Source organism: Corvus cornix, chromosome 1 (genome assembly GCF_000738735.6).
Source record: "Corvus cornix cornix isolate S_Up_H32 chromosome 1, ASM73873v5, whole genome shotgun sequence".
NCBI lineage: Eukaryota > Metazoa > Chordata > Aves > Passeriformes > Corvidae > Corvus > Corvus cornix.
Genome location: NC_046332.1, coordinates 56,816,469 through 56,843,842, shown reverse-complemented (window position 1 = coordinate 56,843,842; position 27,374 = coordinate 56,816,469). Strand labels below are relative to the sequence as shown.

At 38.6% G+C, this 27,374-nt stretch overlaps 1 protein-coding gene and 1 long non-coding RNA gene across 3 annotated transcripts; one reads left to right on the top strand and one right to left on the bottom strand.

Moving 5' to 3' along the window:
* Positions 1 to 980, bottom strand: LOC109145480. The gene is made up of 2 exons (XR_002046864.2): positions 801 to 980; positions 1 to 538 (listed from the first exon to the last, which is right to left on the bottom strand). It is a non-coding gene; the product is annotated as an uncharacterized LOC109145480 (long non-coding RNA).
* On the top strand, positions 929 to 26,350 carry DNAJC15 (DnaJ heat shock protein family (Hsp40) member C15). 2 transcript variants are annotated; one of them, XM_039567981.1, is made up of 6 exons: positions 929 to 1,060; positions 7,566 to 7,617; positions 9,347 to 9,420; positions 16,114 to 16,190; positions 18,073 to 18,143; positions 21,271 to 26,350. In XM_039567981.1, exons 1-6 carry the CDS (start codon positions 959 to 961, stop codon positions 21,339 to 21,341), a joined length of 447 nt encoding a protein of 148 aa, XP_039423915.1. In that variant the 5' UTR covers positions 929 to 958; the 3' UTR covers positions 21,342 to 26,350. The 2 variants fall into 2 exon arrangements, with proteins under 2 accessions (XP_039423915.1, XP_010403928.1); XM_010405626.4 differs by lacking the exon at positions 929 to 1,060 and adding an exon at positions 1,828 to 2,097.
* Positions 26,351 to 27,374: the final 1,024 nt, after the last annotated feature.

The window sequence follows — 27,374 nt, the reverse complement described above, 5'->3', positions numbered from 1 at the left end:
TTAGTTGGGGACATTTTTATTGATTCGAAAATAAGTTTGAAGTTTCTAAGAAATCCAATTCCACTGAAGGTTTAAGAAAATTAATCACACATGATCATATGTTATATGTCCAATGAAGAAGTAAAACTGAATGCATTTCTTGAAAAATGGATCATCATACAACTTCCAATTACTTCTGTGCAGTATAAAGTTAAATTTATATGTCTCTGTAAGGTCAATGAAATGCTGTATGTGGTCAGCTCACCTCTATGGTACTTTAAAAAGATACTTAAGAGATGCTCAGAAGAGCAATCGTCATTTGAAATAGGAGGTATGAAGATTAATTCTTTTTGCCCAGTCACACCGCTTAGCAACCCGCAGATGATCCAATTCCATCGCCATCACTACCAGCTAGGAGGGAAGGAAAACCAGCACTAGGGAAGAGCTTCTTCACTGCTGTACGCAAGGAGAGTTTTACTGATTGTGGTACTGGACGAAAGGCGATGGAAAACTTCTGCACAGGGAGGCATCAGCTGAGGAGCACTTCCAGAAGGGTGAACTGTGATCCAAAGTGTCAGCATTTGCAAGGAATCAAAGTATAAATACAGTAAAATATATACAGACATCAACTGGTGCAAGCATGGAAATTTTAAAATGCATTTTAGTAGTTTTTTTCCCCAGATTAATTAGGCTTTATTCTTTCCTTTACGTATGTCCCTCCCTACCTTTCTAAAATCCTGTATTCTGGAGATAGCCACGAATAATTTCCGTGTGGCCTACGTGTTCTTCCCCCTCCTGACCCTACTTGTTGATGCACTCACCAGTTATCCCTTATCCCTCCATTTCCCCCTTCCCGCCTCACTCCCGGGTTGCGGCGCGCCTGCTTCGGCCCCGCGGGGGAAGGGCGCTTCGCGGTCCGTCCTGCCGCCCCGTTTGTCCATCCGGCCGACCCGTAGTGTTCGCTCCTCCTCGCGCCGTCATGGAGGGTGCCGCGGCCTCTGCCGAGGGCCTGCGCTACGCCGAGTACACCCGGGCCCCTACGGGCGCCGGCAAGGGCCAAGCCGAGCTGGACCGGGGGCTGGTGAGCGCATGGCGGGACCCCCGCCCCCGGGGCCGTAAGGCGGCTACTGCCCCCTTCTCACCCCGGGCCTTCACACGCGTGAAGGGTGACTTGTGTCAGCGGGGCGCGGGCCGGGGCTGCGGGGACAGGCATTCTCCGCTCCCCTCCGGGCTGGGCAGGGCGCTTGGGGGCGGAGGGTCCTTGCCCCGGTGCCGCGGGTGGAGCTGCAGCGCGGGCAGCGGGCGTGGCGCCCCACCCGTGAGGGGAAGGGCACACCCAAAGTTCGTAAATGCTCGTGGTCCAAAGGAACAGCGGGAGTGAGAGGGTCCGCAATCAATGAGAAAGTTTTATTAGTGCATTACACGGTTGGCGTGGAAATGTTGACCCCTGACCTACTATGTAAGCACACGGCAGTGGGTTTTGGATAAAGGGATAGGGTGAAAAGGAAGAGAGAGAGGGATGTATGAATTAAAGAGGAATAGAGAAAGAAAAAGAAAGAGAGGAAAAGTGAGAGAAAAAGAGAGAGTCAACGAGATCACCAGTCCTGCCTCCAGCCTCAGTCCAGCTGATAAAATGTCCTGGGGGCGCCTGGGAATACTTTTTTATGGATCGGTTTTTTCCCGCCCAGAAGATAGGTTTCTCGCTTTCTATGCAAATCTGGAAATGGGCTGGAGGGCTTTGGTGGTCTGGTTCCCCCCCCAAGCCCCCCCCCCCCCGCCAGTCCATGCCCACTTCTTGACCTCATCCTTGCACTGTACTCTGTTGTGTTTACCTTCAGGAACTAGAATGAGGAAAACTGCTGCCCTACCTCCCCATGGCCCCCTTCTCCAGCTACATCTTGATCTTTCCCACGGCGTGTTAATACCAACAATCCTCGGTTATTACCAGCAGTTCTTGTCTGCCACTACCAAGAGTCCTTGGTTGGCTCCACAGCCAGTGGGTGTTTGGAACATACACATTAGCCCCTTCTCTTCGGGGATTCCACAGCAGGGTACATGGGAACACTTTGGCCCCAGCATCTGCAAACAAGGCTGAAAATGTTGTTCCTCCATGAAGAGGTGATACTTGATGTATTTTCACCCACTGGGCAAATGGTATTACCACTGGGAGGTTTGAATGTTGAAGGTTTTGTAGAGCTCTGTTTCAGAAAAGTAATTCTCATCTGGTACTTTGTAATGTGGGACAGGCTGGGTGGAGACAGAGTGTCTCCAAAGTTTCCTATGCTGTATCCTGCTCTAGAGGAAGGGTGCTGGGACTTTATCCCACTTCTTCATTCCTGCCTCTTAAGCTTGTTCAGGGAACAGTGAGTTCCCATTGGAAGAGACAATTGGGAAAAACGCATGGCTTAAAGCCCCAGATGGTGAAGTTTCCACATTTTTCAAATGTCTTAGAAGTCTTACTTGCCTAACCTAATTGTGTCTGTGAAGTTGTCTCTACAATATTTCTACTTTTTTTAAAACACGGTTTTAAAAATCACACTTCTCTACATTATTTATTCATTGTTACTACAGTCTAGGACTTTTTTTTTTCTCCCCACAGAAGAGTCTTCCTGTGTATTTAACAGGAAGTGTGTAACCTTAAGAAGCTGGCTCTGAAACCCATTATTGTCACGGCCATTCTCCCTGGAGAATGCTAGCAGAGAATTCCTAGTGAATTTTGTTGAGTCTTTGGGCCTTCTTACCCATCTGGGATAAAAGTTGCATTTGGGGTTAGCATGGCTTGCTTTGTTATTGTGAGTATTGTCATGTTTTTGCTGAGGTCTGGAGATTGAGGTAGGTCTTTAGAGAACTAAAATCTGGATGTCTACAGTTTTCTATTGAAATTTGTTCTTTGGTCAAGGGTATTAGCTGAAAGTCACTTGATCATGGTTACGTTTACACTCATTAGTTGTTTTACAAAAGCATTTGGAGCAATGGAGGAGCAGCAGTGGAAGCATGAGGAGTCTGTTCTCAAAGATCACCCACAAGAGCCTTTGTTAATTAATACATACTAAAGAAGATTGATTTGAATACTTTATGGTAATTGTTCTATTAGTGAATCTTTTTCTGGTTCAATTTCCTATGAAAAACTATCCAGAACTGTAGTCGTAGCTTTGTATACAAACCAAAGAGGTTACTGTAAATTAAAGGACACAAAATAACGTGAGAATTGTGTCAGTATGGAGAACAGCATCTAGCTGAAATTACTTTTAATTCATTGTTGGAAAATAAATTAAATTTCATAGGAAAGTAAGACTGGAGGGAAAGCACTAGTTTATGAAATCAAATTGGTTGCATATAGTTTATAATATAATCCCACTTCAAAATGGTTCTGGCTCCATATAGTGTTAGTAAGGTTTGCTCTGGAACAGTATTCCAATAAACTGTAGCTACTCTTCTGAGGAATAAAAAGAAGCCTTATACTATCTTCCAAACCAAACAATTATTCATATTTCAAGTCAAGAATTTTTATTTAAGGGGAAATCTATTTTCAGAAATATTTTTGTACACTAAGTTCATATACTTGTGTATCCTACTTCTTAGCAGCATACAGAACTAAGGAAACCCCACAGCAAACAACCAAACCTTAAAAATGTTTAGTTAAGCAATTTACACTTGTGTATTTATTTGAATATAGCTACGTATTTCCTATTTTGCTGGTCCGTGATTAAGCACGGATTAATTGCAAAATGTCATTCAGCCCATGAGAACATATTATTATTTTCTCCGTGCTTTTTATTCTGTTCTGCTCACTGTAGGTTTCTGAGGTAAAAGACTGTAGGGCTCTTGCTGTGTGTGACAAACTTAGTTGTGAGGGGAGCAAAATATTTTTCATTTGACTGAGAAGGGTGTTCCACTGGTTGTGGTAGAAGAACCAGTATAAAATCCGAATCTTATGCAGGCAGATGGGTTTTAACATTTGGGAAGGTGGCTCTTGCAGCCCATTGTCTTATGTAAGAGTGTTGTGCTGAAGTTTTAAAATGATGCATTTGAAATTCTCCTTTTGTTTGTAAATTTAAGTTTTTTCTACTTCATAGAAGAAAAAGCTCTAATGCTAAGAACTACAGATATCATTGTATTTTTTGAGTATATTTAAGTTAGCAGAGCACCATGGATTGGGAATTTGCTAAAATAATATCTCCTCCTTTCCTGTTTCTTCTGCTAAAAAATTAAGGCTACTGGAGAATTAAATATTAAGGGAATTAGCAGAAGGTCTCTGTTTTCTAACAGTATATGATGTATACCTCTCCACATACTGTGTGTTAATTAATACACTTTGTGCTCTTTTCGTTGCCAAATGCTTAGGTAAATCAGGTCTTGCAGTTACCTTTCTAATGCTTGTGTTTTCTTAAACACATTTCTGAAAAGATTTTAAAAAATTCAAGTTTTGCAGATTTAGCACAACTTTTTCATTAGTTTTCTTTAACAGGTTTTGTTACTGAAAACTGAACTACATAGTAAAATTAAAATCCTGAGATCAGCAGAATAGCATGGGGTTGATGACTAACCTTTGGGAGCTGATTCATTAAATAAAGAAAGGGACAGATGTTAGTTTTTAATCTTTTATTTCTTTATTTTTCCCTCTTGGATCTTAACATAATGATTTCATTTAAAATCCACATCTTGGAAGTTTATTAACAGCATTTTTGGAGGGGGGGAAGGTCAATTCTGTCATAATTGAAAGTCAGTCTGTATGTATTTATTTATTTATCCCTTATGAAATGCAATTTCAAGCAATAGGAGACAAAAATGATCGTGGTGGTAGTTGTATTAGCATGCTGTAAATGAACTGCTGCCTTCCACAGAGAGAGTGAGTTGCTTTCATTTAATATTGACGTGAAAGGAGTGCATTTAATTAAAGCTCTGGACTTTACATTTCAAAGCACCAGGCTAACCTTGACTGATTCTTTTAAATATTCAACTGAGTTGAGTGAGCATGGAAAAGGAAACTGAGTCAAGTTGGACTAAAAGGACTTACTGGTTAGTACTTGAAGTTGCCCCTGTTTTTATGAGTCCATGTCAACTAAAAGCCAAACCTGCAATCTCACACTGATTAAAATTCCATTTTTATGGCATTTGTATAGTTAGGATACATTCACGCCATAACAGACATTCACGATGCTTTGATATGTCAAGTTGTCACTTCTTTGCTAATATGCAGCGAGTGACTCTTCTCTAACGTGCTCATAATGCAAATGAGGTGAGTTACCATAAACCAGTATTTCTCAGATTTTCTGATGCCAGTACCTCACTTAAATGTGTGGACAGTCTTTTCTGCCTCCCTGTCTTGAGCTTTGTACCACTTTTACCAAGTTTTGTGTCTTGTCTTCATTTTCCCCTTGATCCTGCATCCTGCTTCTATTCAAGAGCTACTGCCGTGTTTTTTACCTGGTGTATTCGTGGCAGCAGTAGCTTTCCTGCTAGTGCTTTCCACTGATTGGACTAATGCATTCCAGTGGACATGGCTGACTGTCAAAGGCCCTCAAGGGTCTCTGCATTGTGCTCCCAGATTACTGAGCAAAAACACTTAAGCTCCTTCTGCACTGAACTAACAGAATCCTGGTATTATTTATTAGTCTGGTCTCTGTGCTTGGTCTTGCCTGTGATGAGGTGTCTGCTGCTAATGCCTTGTTGGAACCTGCATGTCTTGTAAACTGCTTACACCACCTTTTTGGTGGCAAAGCAAGTATAACTTAATTTGGACAATCACAGGCTAATAACTTTTTTTTTTTTTTTTTGCCAGTGTGATCTATTTCACACATTGTTGAGCTCTTAATTGACTGTAACCACTTAGTAAAAGATCCTTGCTGTCAGTCTGAATAAGTCCAGGAAACTCTTGAATATTATTCCATGGTCACAAACCACGGGACAGAATAATACAGAATTGCTATAAGGTTATGATATTTTCAGAAGTGTGGCTGTTTGTGGTTTGTGTCTAAATGGAGAAATTGGTGGAATTTTTTTGAATATTTGAATATTGAGAGCCTGGGAAAACTGATTTGTGAGAAGAAATGGAAAGAGTTTTAGTTTAGTGAGGAGATGAACTGTATGCTTTGCAATTTCACATCATCTACCATTTAAGATAACATGTTTAAACTTTTTCATGGGGAAAAGATGAGGGGAAATTTTGTGGAACTGAAAGGAACAACAGACGTAAAACTACTACATTATTTTTGCATTCAGAAGTGAATGCTAATATTGAGACTGAAGACTACACTGAAATGGAAGAGTTAGATAACTAAAATGGGATATACAGGCAGATTTCTAAGGCAAAAATTCCCCTCTGGTAGGTGGGAGGTAGGTACTTGGTTAAAATCTGCAGGATCCAGAAGCTAGATCCAGAGCTGCTTCTCGGTGACCTCAGAGGAGGCTGTGACTACTTCTGTCCTGAGCTCAGTGCCTACAGGCAGCAGTCACAGCCACTTGCCTTCAAAGCCAAAGCTGTAGTAGCCACTAGGCATGATCGCAGCCCTACATCTTGTACAGCTGCCTGTTTGCTGGGCAAGTTGCCAACCCATGATCTAGGCCCTACTAAGCCAGCTCTAGGAAGGCTTTGAAAACAGTATTTCTGAACTCTTACTGTACTCCCACTGTCTAGAAATGAGATTGGGTACAATCAAAGAGTATTTTAGCCCCAGAAATCTTAGTGGCAAAGGCATTTGGCTCCAGATCCAGTTAATAGGGCATTCACATTGAAGTTGGAGCTTTAAGTCCTTCTGTCAGAGTTGCTTGTACAAAATGTATAAACCAGTTATGGGATAATTGAGGAAGTAAGTCATATATAGAAGAGACAGTCTGGTGATAAAAGCATTTTCACTGTCATTATGTTTTGAATTAGAGATAAACAAGCCTAATCTGATTTCTCAGGTTTCCATGGGGAAAATTCAAGGCATTATTGAACTGTCATATGATAAGACAGGTAATGCCACAGATGACTATTTCCTTTGTTTCAAAGATTACATGGAGGCTTTTCAGAAGTGAAGAGCTTGTTACCCTTCCTGAGTTCTGCAAACATGTGAGAAGTCAGTCCTTTCTTCAAGGTTTACCTGACACCTTTTATCAGCTTCTTGATCAACACAGGGATACTTCTTATTATTCTTCCTGAAGTGCCTGATTTTTTTTCAAGCACTGTGTAGGAAAATACATAAACCTGATATGGGAGTTTTGAGTTAGTTCTTCATGTTTTTGTAATAAATGAATACTTTCTGTTATGTGCTGTGTTGAACTAGTCTGTGCAGGTAATTTCAAGTAATCCTGTATGGTTGTGTGCCTTGTGTTTTTATCAATGCATACTGTTAGCTGATTTCAGTGTGTGTTCTCTGATTTGCTAGTGGGTAGTTCAAGTTAAACCTGATGCGTTGGCATGGGTTAATGGGACTGAACTATAAAATCTAATGTAGTCTGTGGAATACAGAACTTACTTTCATCATTCTCGTAAGTTATATGTGAAATGTCCACATCAGACGTCAGAAATACACATTGTTAAAGTTGTATATATATCAAGTTAGAATTTGCATGTTATTCTGATTCCTGTTTCTCTGCTTTAGGCCAGGACTATGATAGGACTTGGACTTGGTGTTGCAACTGTTGCATTTGCAGGTAAGGTAAATTATCAGTGGAACTCTTACTTGTGAGCTGCAGTTTCCAAAAGGGTTAATGAAATTTTTATGAATATAAATAGTGGAAAGGTTGCTTGAGAGTACTATGGAAAATTGTGTCCACCTATAGTTCCTGTCCCTTCAAAGTCATAAATTCCAAAATTCTTTTTGAAAAAGGTGGAGAAAGCTGGAGAATGTAATTTTATGGACAGCAGCTAAAAGGATCCATCTGCTTTTTGTCTGCAAAATGAAAGGTGAAAAGCTTATTTACTTAATAACATATTGCAATGTGGAGGTTTTTTAGTACAGAAGAGTGCAACAAGATCCTGTGATGTGAAGGTGATGCTCGACGAATTCAAACAGGAAAATAAAAGGTTTTAGTGACTAGTGATTTATCATACTGTTTCCATACTGCATTGTTTATTACCTGAACCCTTTGCATCTGGACTGTTTGTTACTCTGAAAAATAGGTTCTAGTTTGAACACAGGGCATGAGTTTAACATGATTTATACCCTGGGTTACTTGGTCTAGATAACTGTGGTCTGTTCTTGTTTTGAAATACACAAATCGATTTCTGTTATTTTCGGTATACAAAACCAACCATGGTCAGCTATGTACAAGTGCATGCACCAAGAGTAGATTTAATAGATGAACAACTTGCACAGTCTGTCAGCAGGTGTTTGGTGGGTACAGTTGTGTTGTTTTTGTGATTAGGGGAAGGAAAGACCATCTTTGGTGATATACACCCATTAAGCAGTTGGCTTATCTATGTGTTTGTATAGAAGCAGGAGAGGAATGCTCCTAGAATTTCTTCTGCTGGTTGAGCTGAAGAATTAATGTCAACTAGTGAAATAATGGTTAACAGAAAGCATTAAGTGAGGTAATGATTTCACAGCATTTCAGCAGAGATACTCTAAATGTGGTTTTAACTTCTGTGTTAACACAGGCACAGGCTTAGATCACTAGAACACGGACACGTTATGTGTTTTAAGAATTAATGCAAGATGCTATTTGAATGAAGCAGAGCCACATTTTATAAATAGTTTTTCCACTGTGTGTAATAGTAAGTTACATTGCTAATGAATAGTTAAAACAACTGGAGAGAGAGGATTTACATGGAAAATCCTCCAGTAACATGGCATAAATCTTGATTCTGAAGTTGATGGACCTGCTTTGTACTTCTGAGAACACAGTCTTACAGGGATCTCTCTAGTCTTTCCTAGCTATAGACATTCAGTACTAGTGGGGAGTTGAATGGCTCTGAATCCCAGAAGATCGTCTCTTTGTAACAAAATTAAAAATGCAGTATTTACAAGGTGTGTGATTAAGCATACAGCACCACAGCAAGAAATGTGTAGTAGTGCATGGATTTCTTTTTTTGAAGACATAACCTTTGAACAGTATTTAATAAATAATGTATATCCAAAGCTAATGTTTCAAACTGCCCTTTTTCTTAAAGTTCACGAGGCAGATACCTTCATTTATCATATTGAAATGTATTTAAATCTGTTCATTTAGTGAGTTAATAGTGAGTAAACACAATGGATCTTTACAGTCCATGACTAGGTTTTTAGATGCAGTATACTAAAATTCTTCTCCCTCTCCCAATAGTTTGGGGTTTTTAAACCAAAATTCTTTCTGCTGTAAGCTGACGAGCATAAGTTGGAGCTTGTTTGTGGAGTATTTTTGCATTTTACTGAATATTTTATTTAAGCTCTATCTTTTTCAGGTCGTTATGCTTTCCACCTTTGGAAACCATTGGAGCAGGCAATTACAGAGGCAGCAAAGAGGATTTCAACTTCCGTAAGTTTAGATATTACTTTATGATAAATTTATGATTTTGTATTTAAAGTATTCAGAAAGGAGATATTTTGTGTTAAATACAGTTAAGTGTCACATAGATAATTCCTTTCCCAGGGTGGGGCTGCTCCCTACTGTGTAAGTTCTGGCATGATGTTTTCTATATTTTAAATCCCTATGGATAAAGCTGTATCAAAATTGATAAACAGTTGTAGTTTTTTCTGTTGATGTTCCTTGTTTCGGAACCCTTCACCAGTAAGTGTAATGATAAATTGTTCAAGTGTGCTATGAGAAAGTCACTAATTCCTAAAGATTGCAAAGTGATGACATGCAGTTTCATTTCAAGCAGCTAAAAGTGAAAGAATTTGGTCTTTTAGATATAGTGTTAAATATCAAGGAGACAAATTGATGAACTTCTAGGAAGGGTTGCCATGGAGATGGGAGAGCTTGTGTTCTGGTTAACATACGAGTTGTCTTTTTCTTCTTCCCCGGCTAATTTGAACTTTTAACCAGCTTTTTGTTCTTTCGGTTTGCCCTACTTGTTAAAAAATACAATGAGGAGGTAAAAAATCAAGAAGTAGAGCGTTGTGAGGGGGGCATATGCAGGGAATATTTGAGAGCATTTACTTACTGGTTCAGTGGCTATGCTTTCCTCTGGTAAATAAATACATATGTTCCATTCCTGTTTGATTGAAGTAATTCCCAGTGAGGTAGATGTCTGCTTGTGGCAGTGTGTTCCTTCAGAGTTCATAGTCTGCATACACTTATCCACAGCAAAAGAATGCTATTTCCTTCTTGATGCTGATGGGTGAGCGTGTTCAGGGAGTAGTTGTTACAGATTATTATTTCCTGCAAAATATGCTAAAGGTAAGTTTTTTAAAAACATGATACTAGCATTGTACCTACTAATGTTAGGCCAGTTGCAACACTGAGCCTGTCTAGACAGACACTGTGGTCCAAATGCAATTCGCATCTGTGCTTGGTGTTCATGTCCTGAAGGTGCAAGCTTGATCAAGGCAAGCTTCCTGGGGAGTAGAAGGTTCAACTGTCCTCCTGGGGCTGGTCCACATTGGTTTTTACTTGCCATGTGTTTCAGCCAGAAACGGTGCTCCTTGATCACTTTTTTTGCTCTTTGTCCCTCTTATTGCATTGCTGTTGTGAGACCAATGTCAGGTTTTTTTTCCTATTTCAAAGTAATTTTTGAGAGATTCCCATGTTGCCTGCCAAAACAGCAGAGGGGACTTGAGGTACTGTGAAATAAATTGCTTTCACATGATACAGGCTGACTTGCAGGCTTGCTAGATGTAGCAAGCAGTACATGTGGCTTCAGAGTATGGAGTGCTTCAGTCTTCACCCTTCCTCCTTCCCTCCCTAGCAGTTTTACTCCAGCAATTCTTTTTCTAGCCATTTGTAGATATAGGCTAGAGAATCTAAATTCAGATATGTTCACATGAGAGAGCAGGCAGTGACTCTTTATAACACATTGAAATGTGGCATGCTACTGCACTGAGAGGTGTCTGTTCCTTGGAAACTGTACCCCTCAATACTGACTGAGCCAAGTTCATTGCAGACCTATCTCATTTTTACCACAGTGACTTTGAGTCCTGCAGAATTCATGAACAACCATAAAGAGCAAACCAGGAGCTTCTGCATTCTAAGTGTTCCTAGTCCCTGGAGCAGTATCCTCTGTCTGCCTTCACATCCTGCCTTTCTGCCCAGAATTGTGTGCTGATTTCCAGTAGGGTGTCTTTTCTGCTATTCTGTTTCTGAACTTGAAAATACAGGTTTTCAGTGTAAGATGAGATCTAGTGGAGACAGTAAAAACTCTATTCCTGTTTGCCATTTACTGTATATATTTATTGGCTTTATATTTATGAGGATAGTGATAATATTTTTCTTCTACAACCATAGTCCAAATTGAAGATCCTTTTATAATTCTTAGCCAAGATTATTTGACTTTTACTACTCTACAGCTACTACTTTCTTGGTTTGTATTTTTTAATATTTTTTTTCTTCTCCCCTTAACAAGAAATTATTTTCTTTGAAACAATAGAGAAAACATTAAATGCAAAGGTCCTGTGTAAGTGGTTATTCTCCGAACTTCTTATTTTAGTAGTTTTACATGACTTTGTGGAATTTGAAGCTGCTGAGTATATCTGTGAATTAGCACTTTCATCATGTTTCTTGACAGCTTATTGCCCTTTACACTGTACTGACAAACAATATCAAGCAGTTGGTACTTCTGTCCGTACTTACTGGAAAAGGCGTCTCGTGACCTTTAGTGTCTGGGCTTAGTGTTACTTTGCTGGATTTCTGTGGTGTTTGAAGGCACCTGACTTGGTCACTATAATTGTCCGTGCTTATTCTCGCTTTCTAGAATCAAATCTTGTCCTCATGGTCTCCTTTTTCTTGAGAGTCTGTGAAACAGCTGCCTATTCAAAAGCTAGCTGCCTTCCTCTGTAAGCCCCCACTCTTCCTCCCCATTTACAATTAGTCCCCTCCTCTGGTTGTAGTAGAAGTCACAGTTGATGTTGGTCGCTCCCAGTCACACATGGTAATACAGATGCTGTTTATTCTTTCTGCCTGCTCACTAATAAATGACTTGGGAAAGGTCAAGTTGAGCAATTATGAAATGATCATTTAAAATGCTGCTTGCTGTATCTTGAGGATTTTACACTTCCTATTTACTTACGTAAATAAATAACGTGTACAGTCAACAACTGCACTCATCTTTTAGTCAAAAATACTAAGTAGAAGCAAGTAAAAGTGTTATGCTTTATTCTGAATTTTTACCTCTCATTTAACTTTAAGACAGTTACTTCATATTTAAGAATGTATATTTGTAGATGCTGCTGTAATTTAGTCTTGAAGTTTTCTACCATCTTTCTGTCAGTGCAGAAAGACACTAGGGGAAACATTGTCATTTCCACTCTGTGACAAGTCATAATGCTTGCTCCCACAGAAATGTTTTTTAGTTTGAGCCTAGTTTTGTCGCTGGTGTCACAAATGCCAGTGACACTTTTTTGTTTCTCTGTGTTGTAAAAAGAGTCTGTTGGCAGTAGAAGGTGCATAGCTCTAAGTAGTCATTTGGCTTTCCTTCCTCAGAATTAATGCCATTAATTAGAATGTTAATATTGCCTTAAAGTGTGAAATAAAAGAGCAAGTATTTCAGTAGCATTCATTACCTTTTTTGTGGAATCAGTGATACTGAGGGTTGAAAAATAGATACCTATATACATATATACAGACAGACAGACATACATAGAAGATACTGAAGACAGAAACAGCAATTGTAGGCCAAATGAACTGTCAAAATACTCAAATCCAACAGTCATGAAATTCTGTGTTCCATAAGAAAAGGATGTCTTCTGTAGCACAGCATTAGGCTTTCACACTGTATTTCCCTTATTGGATCTGATTCTGCTCAGACTCAGAGAGTTCTGAATTGAGAGATAAGGATAGCAACCATCTCTCTTGTCCTTAATTGAAAATAAAGTTTCCAGAGAACAATGCAGTCCATTTTATAAGGTTTCTTTTCTTACTAAAGTTAAGGAAGTTAAAGTTGATATTAGCAAAATTGTGCATTATATTATATCACATCTTCTAAATATTTTGTGGTTGTAGTTTGGTTTTTGTGTTTGTTTTTGTTTCCTCTAGTGTTCGATACCTTTTTGGTGGAGGGGACTGTATTGGTGCTGGAACAGCAACGTGTAGAGTTTTCAGAAAAATTCACTACTCCATGTAATATAATGCATGATCTCAGTTTTGGTGCTTTCAGTGTCTTAACTGGCATGGAAACGGTGATTATGCTTTCCCTGTGCTATGAAAGAAGAAGTATCTTGAAGATGTCAGGGTCCCTGTGCACTGGATTTTCTTGTCTGGTTGCTTTTTTGAAAATTTGCAGGACTGAGCAGACATTTGCAAAGCAAGTGCAGCCATTTTCTGTCCCTCCCTGTGCCCCAAACCTATTAATAGCATTTGTTCAGAAAGGAGGACTTACTTACATAAATTGCTGAGCAGTAATAATGTGCAAGGAAATTAAGTAAATTAAATTATACCTCCTCCCCTTCCCCCAAATAGTACAAAGAAATGAAGAGCTCATTTCAATGATTTTTGCAGTACAAAATTTTCTTTGCAATTGCTGGAGCTAATAAATAATCAAGTGTCTAGAATTGCCTGCTCATCAAGGAGTTCTCATAACAGAAAAATATCTTTCTAGCCATTACTTAGAATTTACAACTAGGGAAAAAATGTTTTAGTTTGAGTAGCGTGCAAAAGGGCTTTCATTAGGGAACTAGAAATTTGCCAAGGTGTTCCCTAAAATGAATTCTCAGTGTTTCTTCCTCTTTTTTTCTAGCCAACAGAAAAAAAAAACTTTTATGTGTAATTTCCTTGTACTTTAAATTCTGCTAAGGATGGACATCTTAATTGAAGAATTGATTATTGTTGCTACATCCTCCACTTATGAGAAGAAAATATTTTTTTTCTTGAAGACCAGTTCAACAGTTTTTGTTTGTGTGTGAAAGGACACAGGCAAAAGAATTTCTTTTTTCATTCCTCTTGGAGGTAAACAAAGGCTTCCTAAGGTTAGAACAGTGTCAAGGAAGCAGGCTTTAAAAACATGAAAAAATATTTCTGAATGTAAGCCTACAGCCATTCCTCCCTAGTCTCTCATTTTAAATAGTATTTTAGATGAAATCTACCAAGAACAGAGACAAGCTGTGTTAAAGAAAATTCAAATATTGCTTTTCTCTACATGAATAGCAAACCTGAGTTAGAATTGTATGTCAGCGTTGAAGGAGAGAGAAGGATTCGGGAAACCATCTGCACCTAGACTGCTTTGGGAACAAATGTTTCTGGAAAACCTTTCAGAGAATATTAAAGTGTGCTTTTCTCTTTTGCTTGCAGTAATTGTTGGGCATTGTTGCAAATTTCTGTGCAGTTCTGCTCTTCAAGGGTGTTACCCGTTGACCACTAAATTATTGACATCATTTCCCTTTGGAGAACCAGAGAAGCCTGTGTGTTCCCTTAGTGTTGCACACTCTAACCTGTCATGTGCATGTGCACTATTACAGACTTGGCTTCTTGTGTTATCCTGTAGTTATAGACATGGCTCCTCCGCAGATTCTTCTTGTAGGCATGGCATGTCCACAGGTGCTTCAGCTTTGATACCTGTAGTGTTACAGTAGTGGTTATTTCATTCATGGTTTGGGGTGGGAAGAAGGAAGATAAAATAAGTTTTGGATCATAACAGTGCACTAAAAAATCTCTTCTGTGGTTGCATGTGACTTTATGGTAGCAATAGGTGAAGTATTTCTGAACCATGCATTTGGGTGAGTATCACTCCTAAGCTTAGTTAAAGGCTGTGCTTAGATATCATAGACAGAGCCCTTTAAATGCTATAATGCTTGAAATTATATAAGAGAGTTTGTGTAGACATAAGGCAAAATTCTCATTGAATATGAATGGCTATATTTAGCGAGAAGAGTGTTTTATTACGGGCCAGGCACATCTTACTTGAGGGTAAAGGGAATACTTAAAAATAGTCTCAGCTCTTGGGCCAGACTTCCCTTTGATAGCAACAAAAGAAGCTTATTTTCCTCCAGTTGATAGGTTTCACACTGAGGAAAAAACTTCAGTCTTGTTGAGTCGTTTCTGTGTGCCAGTTCCCCAAGGCTTGGAGCTACATCTGCTACCTCTGGGACTTACAGAAACATTCACATTGAGATCACTGCTAACCATCAGTGGTGGTTCAGTATGGGTTTTTCTTCATAATTTAAAATATATTTATGGTTGACAAATATACTTTCAACCCATTCTCTATGACAATTAATTGTAATGATTTACTCTCATCTCCATCTCCTTTTTAATGTTCTTTTCCCACTGTTTTTTCTTCCCTTCTTAAAACAGTGGATAAAGTTTCCCATGACAGTGAGTTTAAAAAAAATTAACTCCAGATCCTATATCTAATAGTTGTCAGTCATTGGTTCTAAACGAAGGATGTAAAGGCTTAGGATTTCCCCATGTACTTCACTATTTTCCAGTGTTCTCCAGCTCAGTGATTTCCTGAAATAGAGGTTGTGGCTTTATGCTAAGCCTTTTTGTTTTTTTTTTTCTTGTGTCTTTTTGTTTATTTTCAGGGTTCCTTCAAAGAACTTATGATACACTTTTTTTAAGTAACATTCCTTCACATGGAAATCTGTTCTTATCTCTATTGGAGTATTTTACCTACTTTCTTTGTAGAAATATCTGGAGTGATTGTCCATAATAGCTGTGAATGCTGAAGTATTGCCACTTCAGACATTTTCCATTGTGATGGTATCAATGCTGTTCTTAACAATTATCCTGCTTTCCCTCCCATGCCCTCCCCAACACAGGCACTATACCACCCTATGCTAGTATGCTCTTTGATTCTGGACTTTTTTGCCCATAGTCAGGATTTTAATGGTTGTAGCTATTAATATCTCTTATTAGCAGTAGAAGATTGTGAAAACACAGATAGTTATTTTTAAGTTGGTTTTCGCATGTGTTATCACTCAGAAGTCCTTTCATATTATCTGGTCTGCAGTCATTCCATGCCTTTGAAATAAATTAGAGATGAATGTAATGCTCTGAATGAGGTCATATAAATACAGTTTAGTTCCTGGCACCTTGTGCATGAACTAATTATTGCTTTTTTTCCTTTCTTCTTTTTAGAGTCTTTCATCATACTATAAAGGAGGATTTGAACAGAAAATGAGTAGGCGAGAAGCAAGTCTTATTTTAGGTGTAAGGTAGGTGTGTTGCATCAATATGTTTTAGTTTAGCAAGTATTGAATGAAGCAGATGCATGTTGCAAGAATGTGCAATACTCTGGCCAAAGCCATAACTTTTTTTGTAAAAGACTTCTAATGGCTTATAAATTACACTAATATTCTGCTTAAACTAAGAGGCAAACAATAAAATGCTCATAAAACATGTGACTTTTGTTTGGATTGAAGGCATGGTAACACACTGCAGTGGAGAATTGTTTTTGCTGTGCCCCGTCTCCTTTTCAACAGAGCCACTCCCCAGCTACGCATTTCCCAGCCTCTAGCATTGCAAGGGACACTTGCATCCCAAGTACCAGGCTCTGCGCCCATCTTTGTGGAATTTCACAAAGGGTTCCCATCACCCCATTCCTGCAGCCTCTCGAGGTGCCCCTGAACATCAGCCCTGCCCTCCAGCATATCAGCTGTTTCCTCCAGAGTGATAGACTTCTTGGCCAGTTGGTAATGTTAGAAGGCAGCATGACATTGGTGTGACTCAGATTGTGAGTCAAGGAAAATGTGATTTTGACATTACATATTTGTTTCATAGTGATTAAGAATCTTTAGAGCCCATTGTGAGATCAGCAGTAGCTCATGAACTAAGCAAATTCGAAGTAAACCCCTGTTTTCACAGTTGCTTCTTTGAGCAGACCCGCATGAGCTTCTGTAACATGCAATTGCCACTTTTCCCAGTTATGCTTTTGGCCATCCGAGGTTCTAAATGTGATATAACAGCTTTCCTTTTTAGTATTAAAAACAGCTTTACAAATCAAAATATTGATGATTGTTATTTATAATTGTGTGATAAATCATTTTGGTTTTGTATTTATATAATCCAAGACCTTTGACCCTCTGTTTGATTCTTACTTTCTAGGTTACTTTCTTTTTAATTGAAGTATTCTTTTCTTATGCAGTTCTGTGAACTATTTTTGCAACATACCCTAATTTCACTGTGACAGAATAATAATTAGAGAGGTTGTTTACCTAGGGAATTTAGTTGGGCTGATACCTTGCATTCAAGCTGTATCTACAGAAAGATTAATTAATTGAATCATCACTGATTAAGAAGTCACCTGAAGTGGAAAACACTGATTCATTTCTGCATGCTAACATATCATAAAAAACTGAACCATTCAAACTGTCCTTTTGCATACAGCCCTACTGTATTGGCATACTGCATCCATAAGTGGTTATTTGTCTGGTAAGGTACATATTTTGTGTTTATTTTAGGCCAAATACATATTCTATGTTTTTCATTGAAGTAAACAGCATTATGTAGGTAGCACCTGTAAATCAGCGTGTCCCTGAATGTAACACGTTGAACAGCTTTGCAAAAATAACGCATACAGGGATTTTTTTCAGGCCCCAGCAGAAAGAAGAAATATTTATAGCTGCTATAAAAATATTTACAGTAGAACAAAATGGGATAATATTAAATGTTTGTTGTTTTGTCACTGGTCATAAAAATATTTTTTTTCTTGGAGGAAAAATTGTGTTTTCTGCTTTAATGCTAGAATAACCAACCAGATATATCCTAGAACTGCTGGGGCTTTCCTATTTCTTTCCCCATCAATTTTTTTTTTTTTTTTAATGAGTGGATGTATTGCATTTTACAAAAACCTGAAAGATATGTGTATATCTGTAATATATGTGTATATATGTAAAATACACAGGCTTTTGAAAAATGTCATTCTCTGTGTCTTACATGCCTTTGTTGTTGTTGCTTCCTCAGAGATGCAGTTTTATGTTTTGTCCACAAGATGGTGAAAATCTCAAGTTTTAATTATTTTTGAAGCCAGTATAAACTGTTAATTTTTAGCCTGAGTGCTCTGGCATTTCTCATAAGCACTTCAATTTGTTTTTGCAGTCCATCTGCTGGCAAGGACAAAATCAGAACAGCGCATAGGAAAATCATGATTTTGAATCATCCTGATAAAGGTAAATGATTATTATTTTTCCTAAGCAGGGCTGGAAAGGAAGAGGCTTAAATGAGATCCTTAAAGTTTTCTGACTGTGTAAATAACCACATTGAGTGCAAACATTTGTTGTTTATTTATTGACTTGAGCTTCTCTCAGATAAACTGAGCTTTATGAACCTGTTTTACTCATTTTTCTTTAAAGTTTTTTCCTGTACTTGTGCTGCTTCAGTTAGAACTGTGAGCTCAGGCTGAAGTGTGGTTTTCCACTCTTTGCAAAAACTTCTTAAAAAATAAGGAAAAGTAAGCTATAAAAATTTTACGTTAAACTAAAATTCCTGGTTTTGAACTGTGATGGACCAATTGCATGCACAAAAGTAACTTTCTGTGAGGAAATGTTTTGCAGTTAATAAGTTAATCATTGATGAATTTCAGACTTTATAGGATTCAGTTGGAAAGAATGTAAAGCTGGGCACTGTTGCTTTACTGGCCGGGTTTTTAATGTAAATTTATCTTAGAGAAAGGCTATTATTATAACTTTAACTACACTACAGCTGGTTGAGAAAGAAAGCCCATATGTTCATTGCTGTTTCTACTTTAAAATAACAGATGGTGAAGAGTTGCACTGTACTTCAGAAGTCAAAAGGGGAAATCAGAGGGTTTTTATATCTTTTTGACAGAATTACAGGCTCCCTACCAGCACCCCATTTTAAGAAAATGAAAAAGTAAGTGTGACCACTGGCCCTGGGAAGTGCTTAGTTGATGCTTTTCTTTTCTCTCTTCACCCCTCAGTTCAGTTTCAAAGTTGTCCTACTTGTTTGATTTCAAACTTTCATTTTTTGTTCTGTCTATAATGGATAAGCTGCACAGACATAGATAAGAAATTCTCTTCTTCATTTCTAATATATTATAGTGGTCAAAAGTCTCTTCACCACCAGAGCACCTATTAGGTCAAGATTTTTTTAAGAACAAACTTCTAAGTTTGTTGTAGCAGTACATGGAGACGTGAACCAGAGAGAACTGTGAATCTCCATGTGGATGGATATTGAGGAGATCTGAAGAGGTGGTTCCTGTTAGGAAGATCCTAACGACCCTAACAAAGATTTTAATGCCGCACTCTTAGAGTTTTAATGCCCCTGCAGCTGGGCACAGTGTAGGTTTGGATGGAAGTAGTGAGCCCTCCTGCGTGACAGTGAGACACAGAGTAGGATTTCTCAGCAGTATTTTCTCAGTAGGAACACCAGTTGAAGGGATTTGTGCCTCTCTGGTGCCCCTGAAACTCTTCCAGCATGGCTGTAGAAAAAACCTTGTGTAATATCTTCAGCTGCAGAGTGAGGGCCTGGAGTAATCTTGAACACGTGACATGACAGAGAGGCTTGTTTGCTTGTGTATAGATCGCTTCTGGCTGTGGGTAGCACAGATGTTCTTTTAAAAATAATATTCAATGGTATAGTGTAATTTTAAAATAATATTTTGCCACCTGGAGTTGTTAGAAGAAAGGGCAGTAATTTCAGATTTTAAGTTACATATGTTCTGAGGTCCAAACTGTTGGAGAGAGAATTATTAGAAATAAATAAGCAATATATAGAAATCTGCATAATAACATCCGCAGAGAGTGCTACTGAAATGGTTGCTTATTAACCTTTACAGTTCAGTTTTAAAGAGTTTCTATATTGATATATTGTGTGTTAATTTATCAGTTACCAATTCTATGAAAGAACATTTCCTCACAGAAAAAAAGGAAGAGAGAAACCTTTTGGACTTGCCTTAATTACAAACAAACACTTAGGCAATCATGAGATTGAATTTCCTCTCATTGGAGGGCTACAAAATTAATATGGCACTTAAGGATGTAAATGTAGTGAAAACACTTCCAACAGATTTTAATTTACTTTAAGATCCTGTATTCCAGACATGTAGAAAATCAATGCACATTTAAAAATTACTTGGAATACATTGTTTATTGCAGGTTTTAGTCTTTACTATTTGTTTGATCCTCTTATCTACTGTGTGAAAGAAGCAATAGTCAGTGTGGTAAATCCTATTCCTTGCTACAAAGCTACTCGATTTAAAAAAAGAAAAAAAAAATTACTTTTTCAATAGCCGTTTCATTACCCATCCCTTGCCCTGCCTCACTTTCTTCCAGTGTGGCTTACCTATTAGAACCACACTCAAACAAGACCAAACCATGGAAAAGAACTTCATTCTTTTTTCCGAGTTGTTTTACTACACCATGAAATGACTTTATGCTGATTTGGATTCCTGCAGCAATGTCCTAAAGAAATCTTTAAGCAAGCCTCACCTTTTTGTTTTTATTTGTATATGTCTGCAACTAGCTCTGCATGTTTCTTCTATCATTGTGTTTTCTGGTTAATAGAATGAATGAAATGGTGAATGAAAAAAATGGCTGAACAAATGCCTTGGAAAAGGCTATGCAGTACACAGTACTGCTGGAATCACATTTTCACATAAAAATATAGGTGTATTACAGTGAGTGGTAAGTTACTGGTATAGACCTTTTAGTGTTGTTTTTGGTGACTGTGGCCAGATGGTTGGCACTCAAGGGGAGAGTGAAAAAAACCCAAACACAAAAAGACTGCTGAACTGTAATCAGATTGTTAGATGGAGCATAGAGCAGTGACAGTGTTCAGCACTAGAAGTTAGAAGGTGTACCGTGTTTAAATATCTTTAATGTGATGGTTTCTGGCTGGTAACTCTGGGCATCTCGCATACAAGTTGCTTGCACAATAATTCTTTGTCAAAATTATTTTAAAATTTACCTCTCAGTTTTTAGGATGAGTGGAAGTAATGGCTGTTAGGTTTGAGTGAATGTTCAGGACAGCTGACCTTGCATACATTTGTGGTAGCATCCCACTGCAGATCTAAATCACAGGATGTAAAGTGATTTCAGATTTCAGTCTTCTCTCTGAGACAAATTGTTCCGCATTATTCTACAGTGATTTCAGTTTTGATTACATTTCTCATGTTTCCTTATCAATTAGTTCGCTTCTTATCAATGTCATTTGTATCAAAAGGATCTGTGTAGGAAAGAGCTAATAAAAGTGAGTAATAAAGAGATGCTGCAAGTGAGATATTTTGGTACTAATACTAATGTGTAAACAGTATTACTTTCCCCTTTCACTTCTCAGGTGGATCACCTTACTTAGCAACAAAAATAAATGAAGCAAAAGACTTGTTGGAATCCAGTGCCAAAAACTGAAATCCGAAGCCTTGGATCATAGGAGATTCAGCAGATACATTGTGCAATAACTTCATGTCTGCTTGCTCTGCACAGTTTCTTAACATTGATTGTTCATACCTATTGTCATAATTAAAATGTTAAGATTATTTAAAAGCAAATATTTTACAGTTATGTAAAGTTATGTACAGTTATTTCCCTGCAAGGAGCAAGGAGTTGGAATGATCCTTCTCACTTGAGATGTTCTATGATTCTGTCTCATTTTTTGTGTATTTTTACAAAATTATGATCCCTTACAAGCTTTGACAAAGTTCTCTTAACTGTCTGTGCTTTTTTTGGAAGTACTTGTTTCTTTCATTAAATTTTGGATCTTCTGAATTAAAATTCTAAAAACAGTCTTAAATATAGGCTTGTTTCTTCATTAGTAAAGAAACAACCCTATCTTTTAGGGTCACCCTAAAATCTGTGACAGAGTATTGAGTCACAGGAAATACGGCAGACCCCATTTGGCAAGTTTTCAGCACCACCCTGCACTTGAATCCGTTCATTTGTGAAGTAGTAGGGTTTGTTCATGGGTGCAGTTTGAGAGCTGCAACTCAGGACAAAATGAGTGATGGAACTACAGACTGCAGCTTTCACTAGGTGTGTATATGGGGCTTGGAGCTATGAAGGAGGATTCTTGGGTTTGGTTACTTCTTTTGCATATTAAAGGATCTCTGAAATAGTCAAGTAATTATTTAGACATGCTTTTACTTCAAGACACAGAGTATGTTTAATCTCTAGCAGTTGGGGTGAACATGGGGTTTTCTGCAAGGGTTTTCATGGCAGTGGGATTGAAGAAGGTAGGTCTATGTGGCATGGTTTAGATGGGTATTCCAGACTGCTGTTGTCTGAGTCAGCCTGGTCACGTGAGCCTGGTGTAGGACTGGTACAGCAGGGAGCAAACAGGAGCGTACCTGCTTTGCCCATGGCTCCAGGAGCGTTTCCCGGGCTAGTTCTCCAGGAATGCTCACATTTCTGCATTATGCTTTATATCCCAGACCATATATACCTCCCTCCTTACGTAGCATCCTAGCAACCTAGTGCTGGCTTTGGGGAATCCTGCAGTCATGGATCTCAGACTTTGAAGAGAAAAAGTTTTAATTGACAGGTGAGAGAGTAGGTGCTATTTAGAGCACTTGACTTCTGCAGATTTCTACCAGTAAGTTGTCTGCAGATGAATTAAATCTCCTAAGCATAGACAGTCTAGTGCATTCAGTGCAAGACCAAAAAACTTGGAGTGTCCATTTAAACTCTATCATTAGAGTTACAATAAACAGCTTGCTGAAGTGCTACAAATATAAAGTTTAGACACTCCATTTTTTAGGTTATTTAGCCAGAGGTAAGATGGCTAAGAGCAGTTAATATGAGGTTGGATACTTTAATTATTTATTCACCAGAACATGCATTTGTAATTCATCCAGTGGTGGATGTTCAGATTATGTGGATTTTTCCTTGAAAGGAAGAAAAAATATGAATTATTTTTTATCAGGTTCCTCACACTTTGTTACAATTCCCTTTCTTTCATTAAAGGGAGATGAAAAATTTTAAGTTGACCCTAAAAGAAAATAGTAATTCTAAGTACTTTAGAGACTTCATTGCAATTAGAGTGGCAAGACATACGGCACAATTTCACTGGATAAAGCAAAAAAGACTGCTGGGAGAAACCTGCCTGGGAATAGCATCCGCTATACAAGTACTATAGTTGCGTCATATAACTAATGCTCTTATACAAGAGACTTTAATGAGAACAGTTTATTCCTATGCAGTAGCTTTAATTGGTTCTTGTTAAAGGAATAGCCATCAATTAATGCTCATTTAGGATTAGTCATTCCTTTCACTGGTATATCAGTCTGTATTGGCAAAAAACAGAATCATGACAGTTCTCATTTTGGGAGAAGTGAAATGGTGGCGTTCCTAAGTTTCTGAAGTGGAATCTGTAAGGCTCTGAATCGTCGTGGAAAACCAAAATTGATGTGAATTGTAGGTAGCAAAAACATTCTGCTTAATGATTTTGAACTGACTAGCTGTTGTTTTCATATAGCTACCTTTTTTTCCCTGAGTAAAATGAGTTGCAGAGAGCTGTTCTAAAATATCAGTTAAAACAAATGCATTAAAGATGGCTACTTGCTCTGTTCTTAAAAATGAACTTCCCATGTCTTTGTAAGAAGTACAGGGTTTGGGGGTTTTTTTTGTGAGATCCTGTCGCTCATAATTTCCTCCCTGATCTAATTATTTATATCTGATTATTTCGGACAAAACACTTTTTTCTGCCTTTAAGTTATGAGAGAGATTGTCCTTCTTAACAGAAAGAAATAAAACCAAGTTCCAGTTCTGGTTTCTCCATTTTTTTTTTCAAAGCCGACTACTGACCAGTTAACAAATTTGATAAATTAACAAATTAAAAAATTAGAGAGATTAACTGGCTCATCCTATCGCTGGAAAATGCTGGAAAATAAATGAAGCTAATGAGGAGCAGTTGTAAAAGCATCACATATACAAAAGCATATTTTTTCTTGTCTGTTTACTTGCACACCTTGCTTTACCTACTAAGTGATGTTTAGAAGGATGAATATAGGACAGGGAAAGGCAAATAATGGAAATGCTGCTCAGTTTGTTGTTGCTGATAGTCACCATGGCAGGCTGAGGAGTGTCTTTGGAGACTGCCTTGCAGAACTGGATTGATGCTCAACTGGGCTAGGAAGAACGGGATGCTACTATTTTTAAAAGCATAGCCTGGTAATTTAATCTTAAAAATATTCAGCCTCCTGAGACTATTTTCTTTGCTTGTCAAATGCATAAATGTTTTTTGTGTAGGAAAAGTGTGTAGAAGTTGATTTATTCTGGTGCAATTTCTGTCCATCTGTAGTACAAGCAGGCTCATTTTTCATGTGTTGCTTTAATGTTCAGAAAATACTCATTTGTAACTTCTTAGCTTGAGAATTCCCAGGTATTTTTCTACTTGGATGACAACCAGTCCCAGATATCCTCTGTAGCTTTAGAGGTCAGGCAGGACTGAGTGCATTTATATGGCATTGCTGTGGGTGATTCCCAGTTTATTTAATGAAGCAGAGCTTGCTCATCTGCCTGGTTTTCACTCTTAGTCCTTGGGAGTTTTACCTGATATTTCCTTCTTTACCCTTGATACAGCAGAGTTAGGCAAACTTACATACTAGATCTACAAAAAGACCCAGTGGAATCTGCTTATCTGCCTATGCATGAGTGCAACTTGGAAAACTTTTGCTGGCTTAGGATGGGACAGGGATAGAATCGAGACATAAAAAAACAAGGGCACAGTTCACAAAACCATTGCCTGATCTTCTAGGTAGTTTTAAAGGTCAAAATTTGCTCTCCTGTGTGCTTGGATTTTTGCTTCTGTATAGGTGTAAAACGACTTTCTTCTTACGAGGTCTTTGCTCAGTTCTACACTTTTCTCATCCTTAAATCAACAAATTGTGTGCCTGGTGTCTTCAGTTCCCTGAAAAGCCTGATCTGGTATCTGTGGTTGTGGGGTGCCTCATCAGCCTGGCTGTGCAAATCACAATATCTGACCTGCTGCTCAGGTGAGACTGGTGATGAAGCTGGGCTGAGGAGGTGACAGCACTTGCTCTGCTTCCTGCTGCAGCTTGTGCCCTGCTGCAGAGTGTAAGACTCACAAAGCCTGCAAGATTCCTGGGCCTGAGTACTGAGCTCAGGTCAGCTTCAAACTGTGAAACCATGTCTAAACAACTTAAGGAAATTCACCAGCTGAGGTATTACTGACTTCCTTAGGAGCCTCACTTCCCACAGGTTGGTCTTTAGGTGTTGGTCTTTAACTCAGACTCTTCTGTGAGCTTCTCTATGCTAGTCTGACTTTGGCAAGCAGCATGATAGACTGGCACTAAATGGCCGGCTAAACTTTCCAGAACTTTTTAGTTGAATTGTGACAATACGAATGTTTTCCTTGGGTCATAACCAGCAGGGTTTTGTGTGTAGGTTGCAAAGCCATGTTAGTGAATTTGGATCATCACCAGCACAATCTTGGGACTTTTGAACTTTGTCATTTCAGCGATTACTCTCAAGCAACAGGTTGTATGTACATGTATGTATAAGCATGCCCGTGTTTGTACACATACACAGAGCTTTTCAGGATCCTGTGTGGAATTTTGCATCTGTACTGGGGCACACTTCCAAAAAATAAAACTTTTCTTGATTTTTTTTATAAACTAAGTTTTCCAAATCAGATCAAGACAGCAAAAATAATGCCAAAGTAAATTAGATGTGTTAATTTAATTATGTGCATAAATAGGAAGCCTATTAAAAATCAAACAACACACACCGCCCAAGTGTCTCCAATTTTTGCTTTTTATTGAGTTTATTCTCAGTTTTTCTCTGATATGGATACATACAATGTAATTATGAGTCTTCTAAGGAAAGAGTGTTCTTCTGTCATCATCATACTGTGTTTGTAGAAGATCCATGTACCCAATTTTTTTTAAAGGAGGCAAAAATAAAAAATAACAGCTTTGTGGGATGTTGCCCAAAAAAATATTCTTTTTGCGAATGATTAAAATTTAAGCTACATTTAAAATACGCTTTTGTATTTTACTCTGGAGGCATTGAGTAGGAGGGAGGGATTTCTAAATCATTATTTGATGTCTTACTGATTGTTAATGGTCAATGAACCATGGATACTCATGAATACTTGAATTGTCAGCCTAGTTAGCAATACACCTACTTCCTTTATTATTAGGAAATCACAGAACTATACCTAGAATAAGAAATATCATTTTGACAATGGTAACATCATCAGATTAATATTCTTCAGATTTTTCAAGAGGTAGTTATGGAACACAGAGTAATTGCTCTACAGCTTCATGTATTAAAACACGTCTACTGTGCTATTGCAATTTCCTGATTTATATACTGGCTTATACAAGGAGAGGTTAATAAGGTGGATTTTTTTTTTAATAGCAAATATTGTATCTAATAAACTTTAGTTTTAAATAGTGGCAAAGTTCTCCAAAATTATTGTATGATGTAAATGTTGCATCAAACATGGTTCTGTATGCAGTAATTTCTCCTGACTGTTGGATTTGATCTGCGCAACTTGGGTGTTCCTTACATCTGGCAGGTGAGTGAACAGTTTGTGCTGCAAAGAGTAATAGAGGTCCTAAACGCTCCAGTGAGTACAATTTGACTAATACAATGTTAGGAAGAAGTTCTTCACTATGGGGTAGTGAGACACTAGTACAGGTTGAGAGAAGCTGTGGATACCCCATCCGTGGCAGTGTTCCAGGCCAGGTTGGATGGGGCCCTGAGCAACCTTGTCCAGTAGAAGGTGTCCTTGCCCATGGCACAGGGGTTGGACTAGAGGATCTTTAATGTCCCTTCCAACCCAAACCATTCTGTGATTCTATAATATAATGAAAGAAGTGTAAACAAAATTCTAGTGAAGAGCTCAATAGATAAGAAGTTGTTGGCATGACTGGGAGCAGATGGAAGTGGTTAAGGGGCTTACTTTCTAGAAAGCTGGTGTGTCCTGGGTCTTTTCCTGTTCGACAAACTCGTCAGTGACCTGGAGAAGGAGACTGAGCCCTCATCAAGTTTACCAATGATGCTAAATGATGTGAACCACTCTTTACAGTGGAGGGAAGAGCTGACATTCAGGGGGACCTGGAGAGGCTGCAGGAATGGGGTGACGGGAACCCTTCGTGAAATTCCACAAGGATGGGTGCAGAGCCTGGTGCCTGGGAAGGAGGTGCCCCTTGAAGTCCCAGGGGCTGGGGAATGCCAGGCTGGGGAGTGGTTCTGCTGAAAGGGGCCTGGGCCACAGCAAGAATAAGAGCCGGCAGCATGTCCTGGCAGCAGAGAGGGACAGCAGCCTCCCAGCTGTGTGAGCAGGAGCACGGTCACCAGATCGACAGAAACAGCTCTGCTCTTCTCAGCCAACCACACCGAGCTGCAGAATCCAGTCTGGGGACCTCTGAACAGCAAAGACGTTGGGCAACCACAGCAGATCCAGTAAAGGCCACC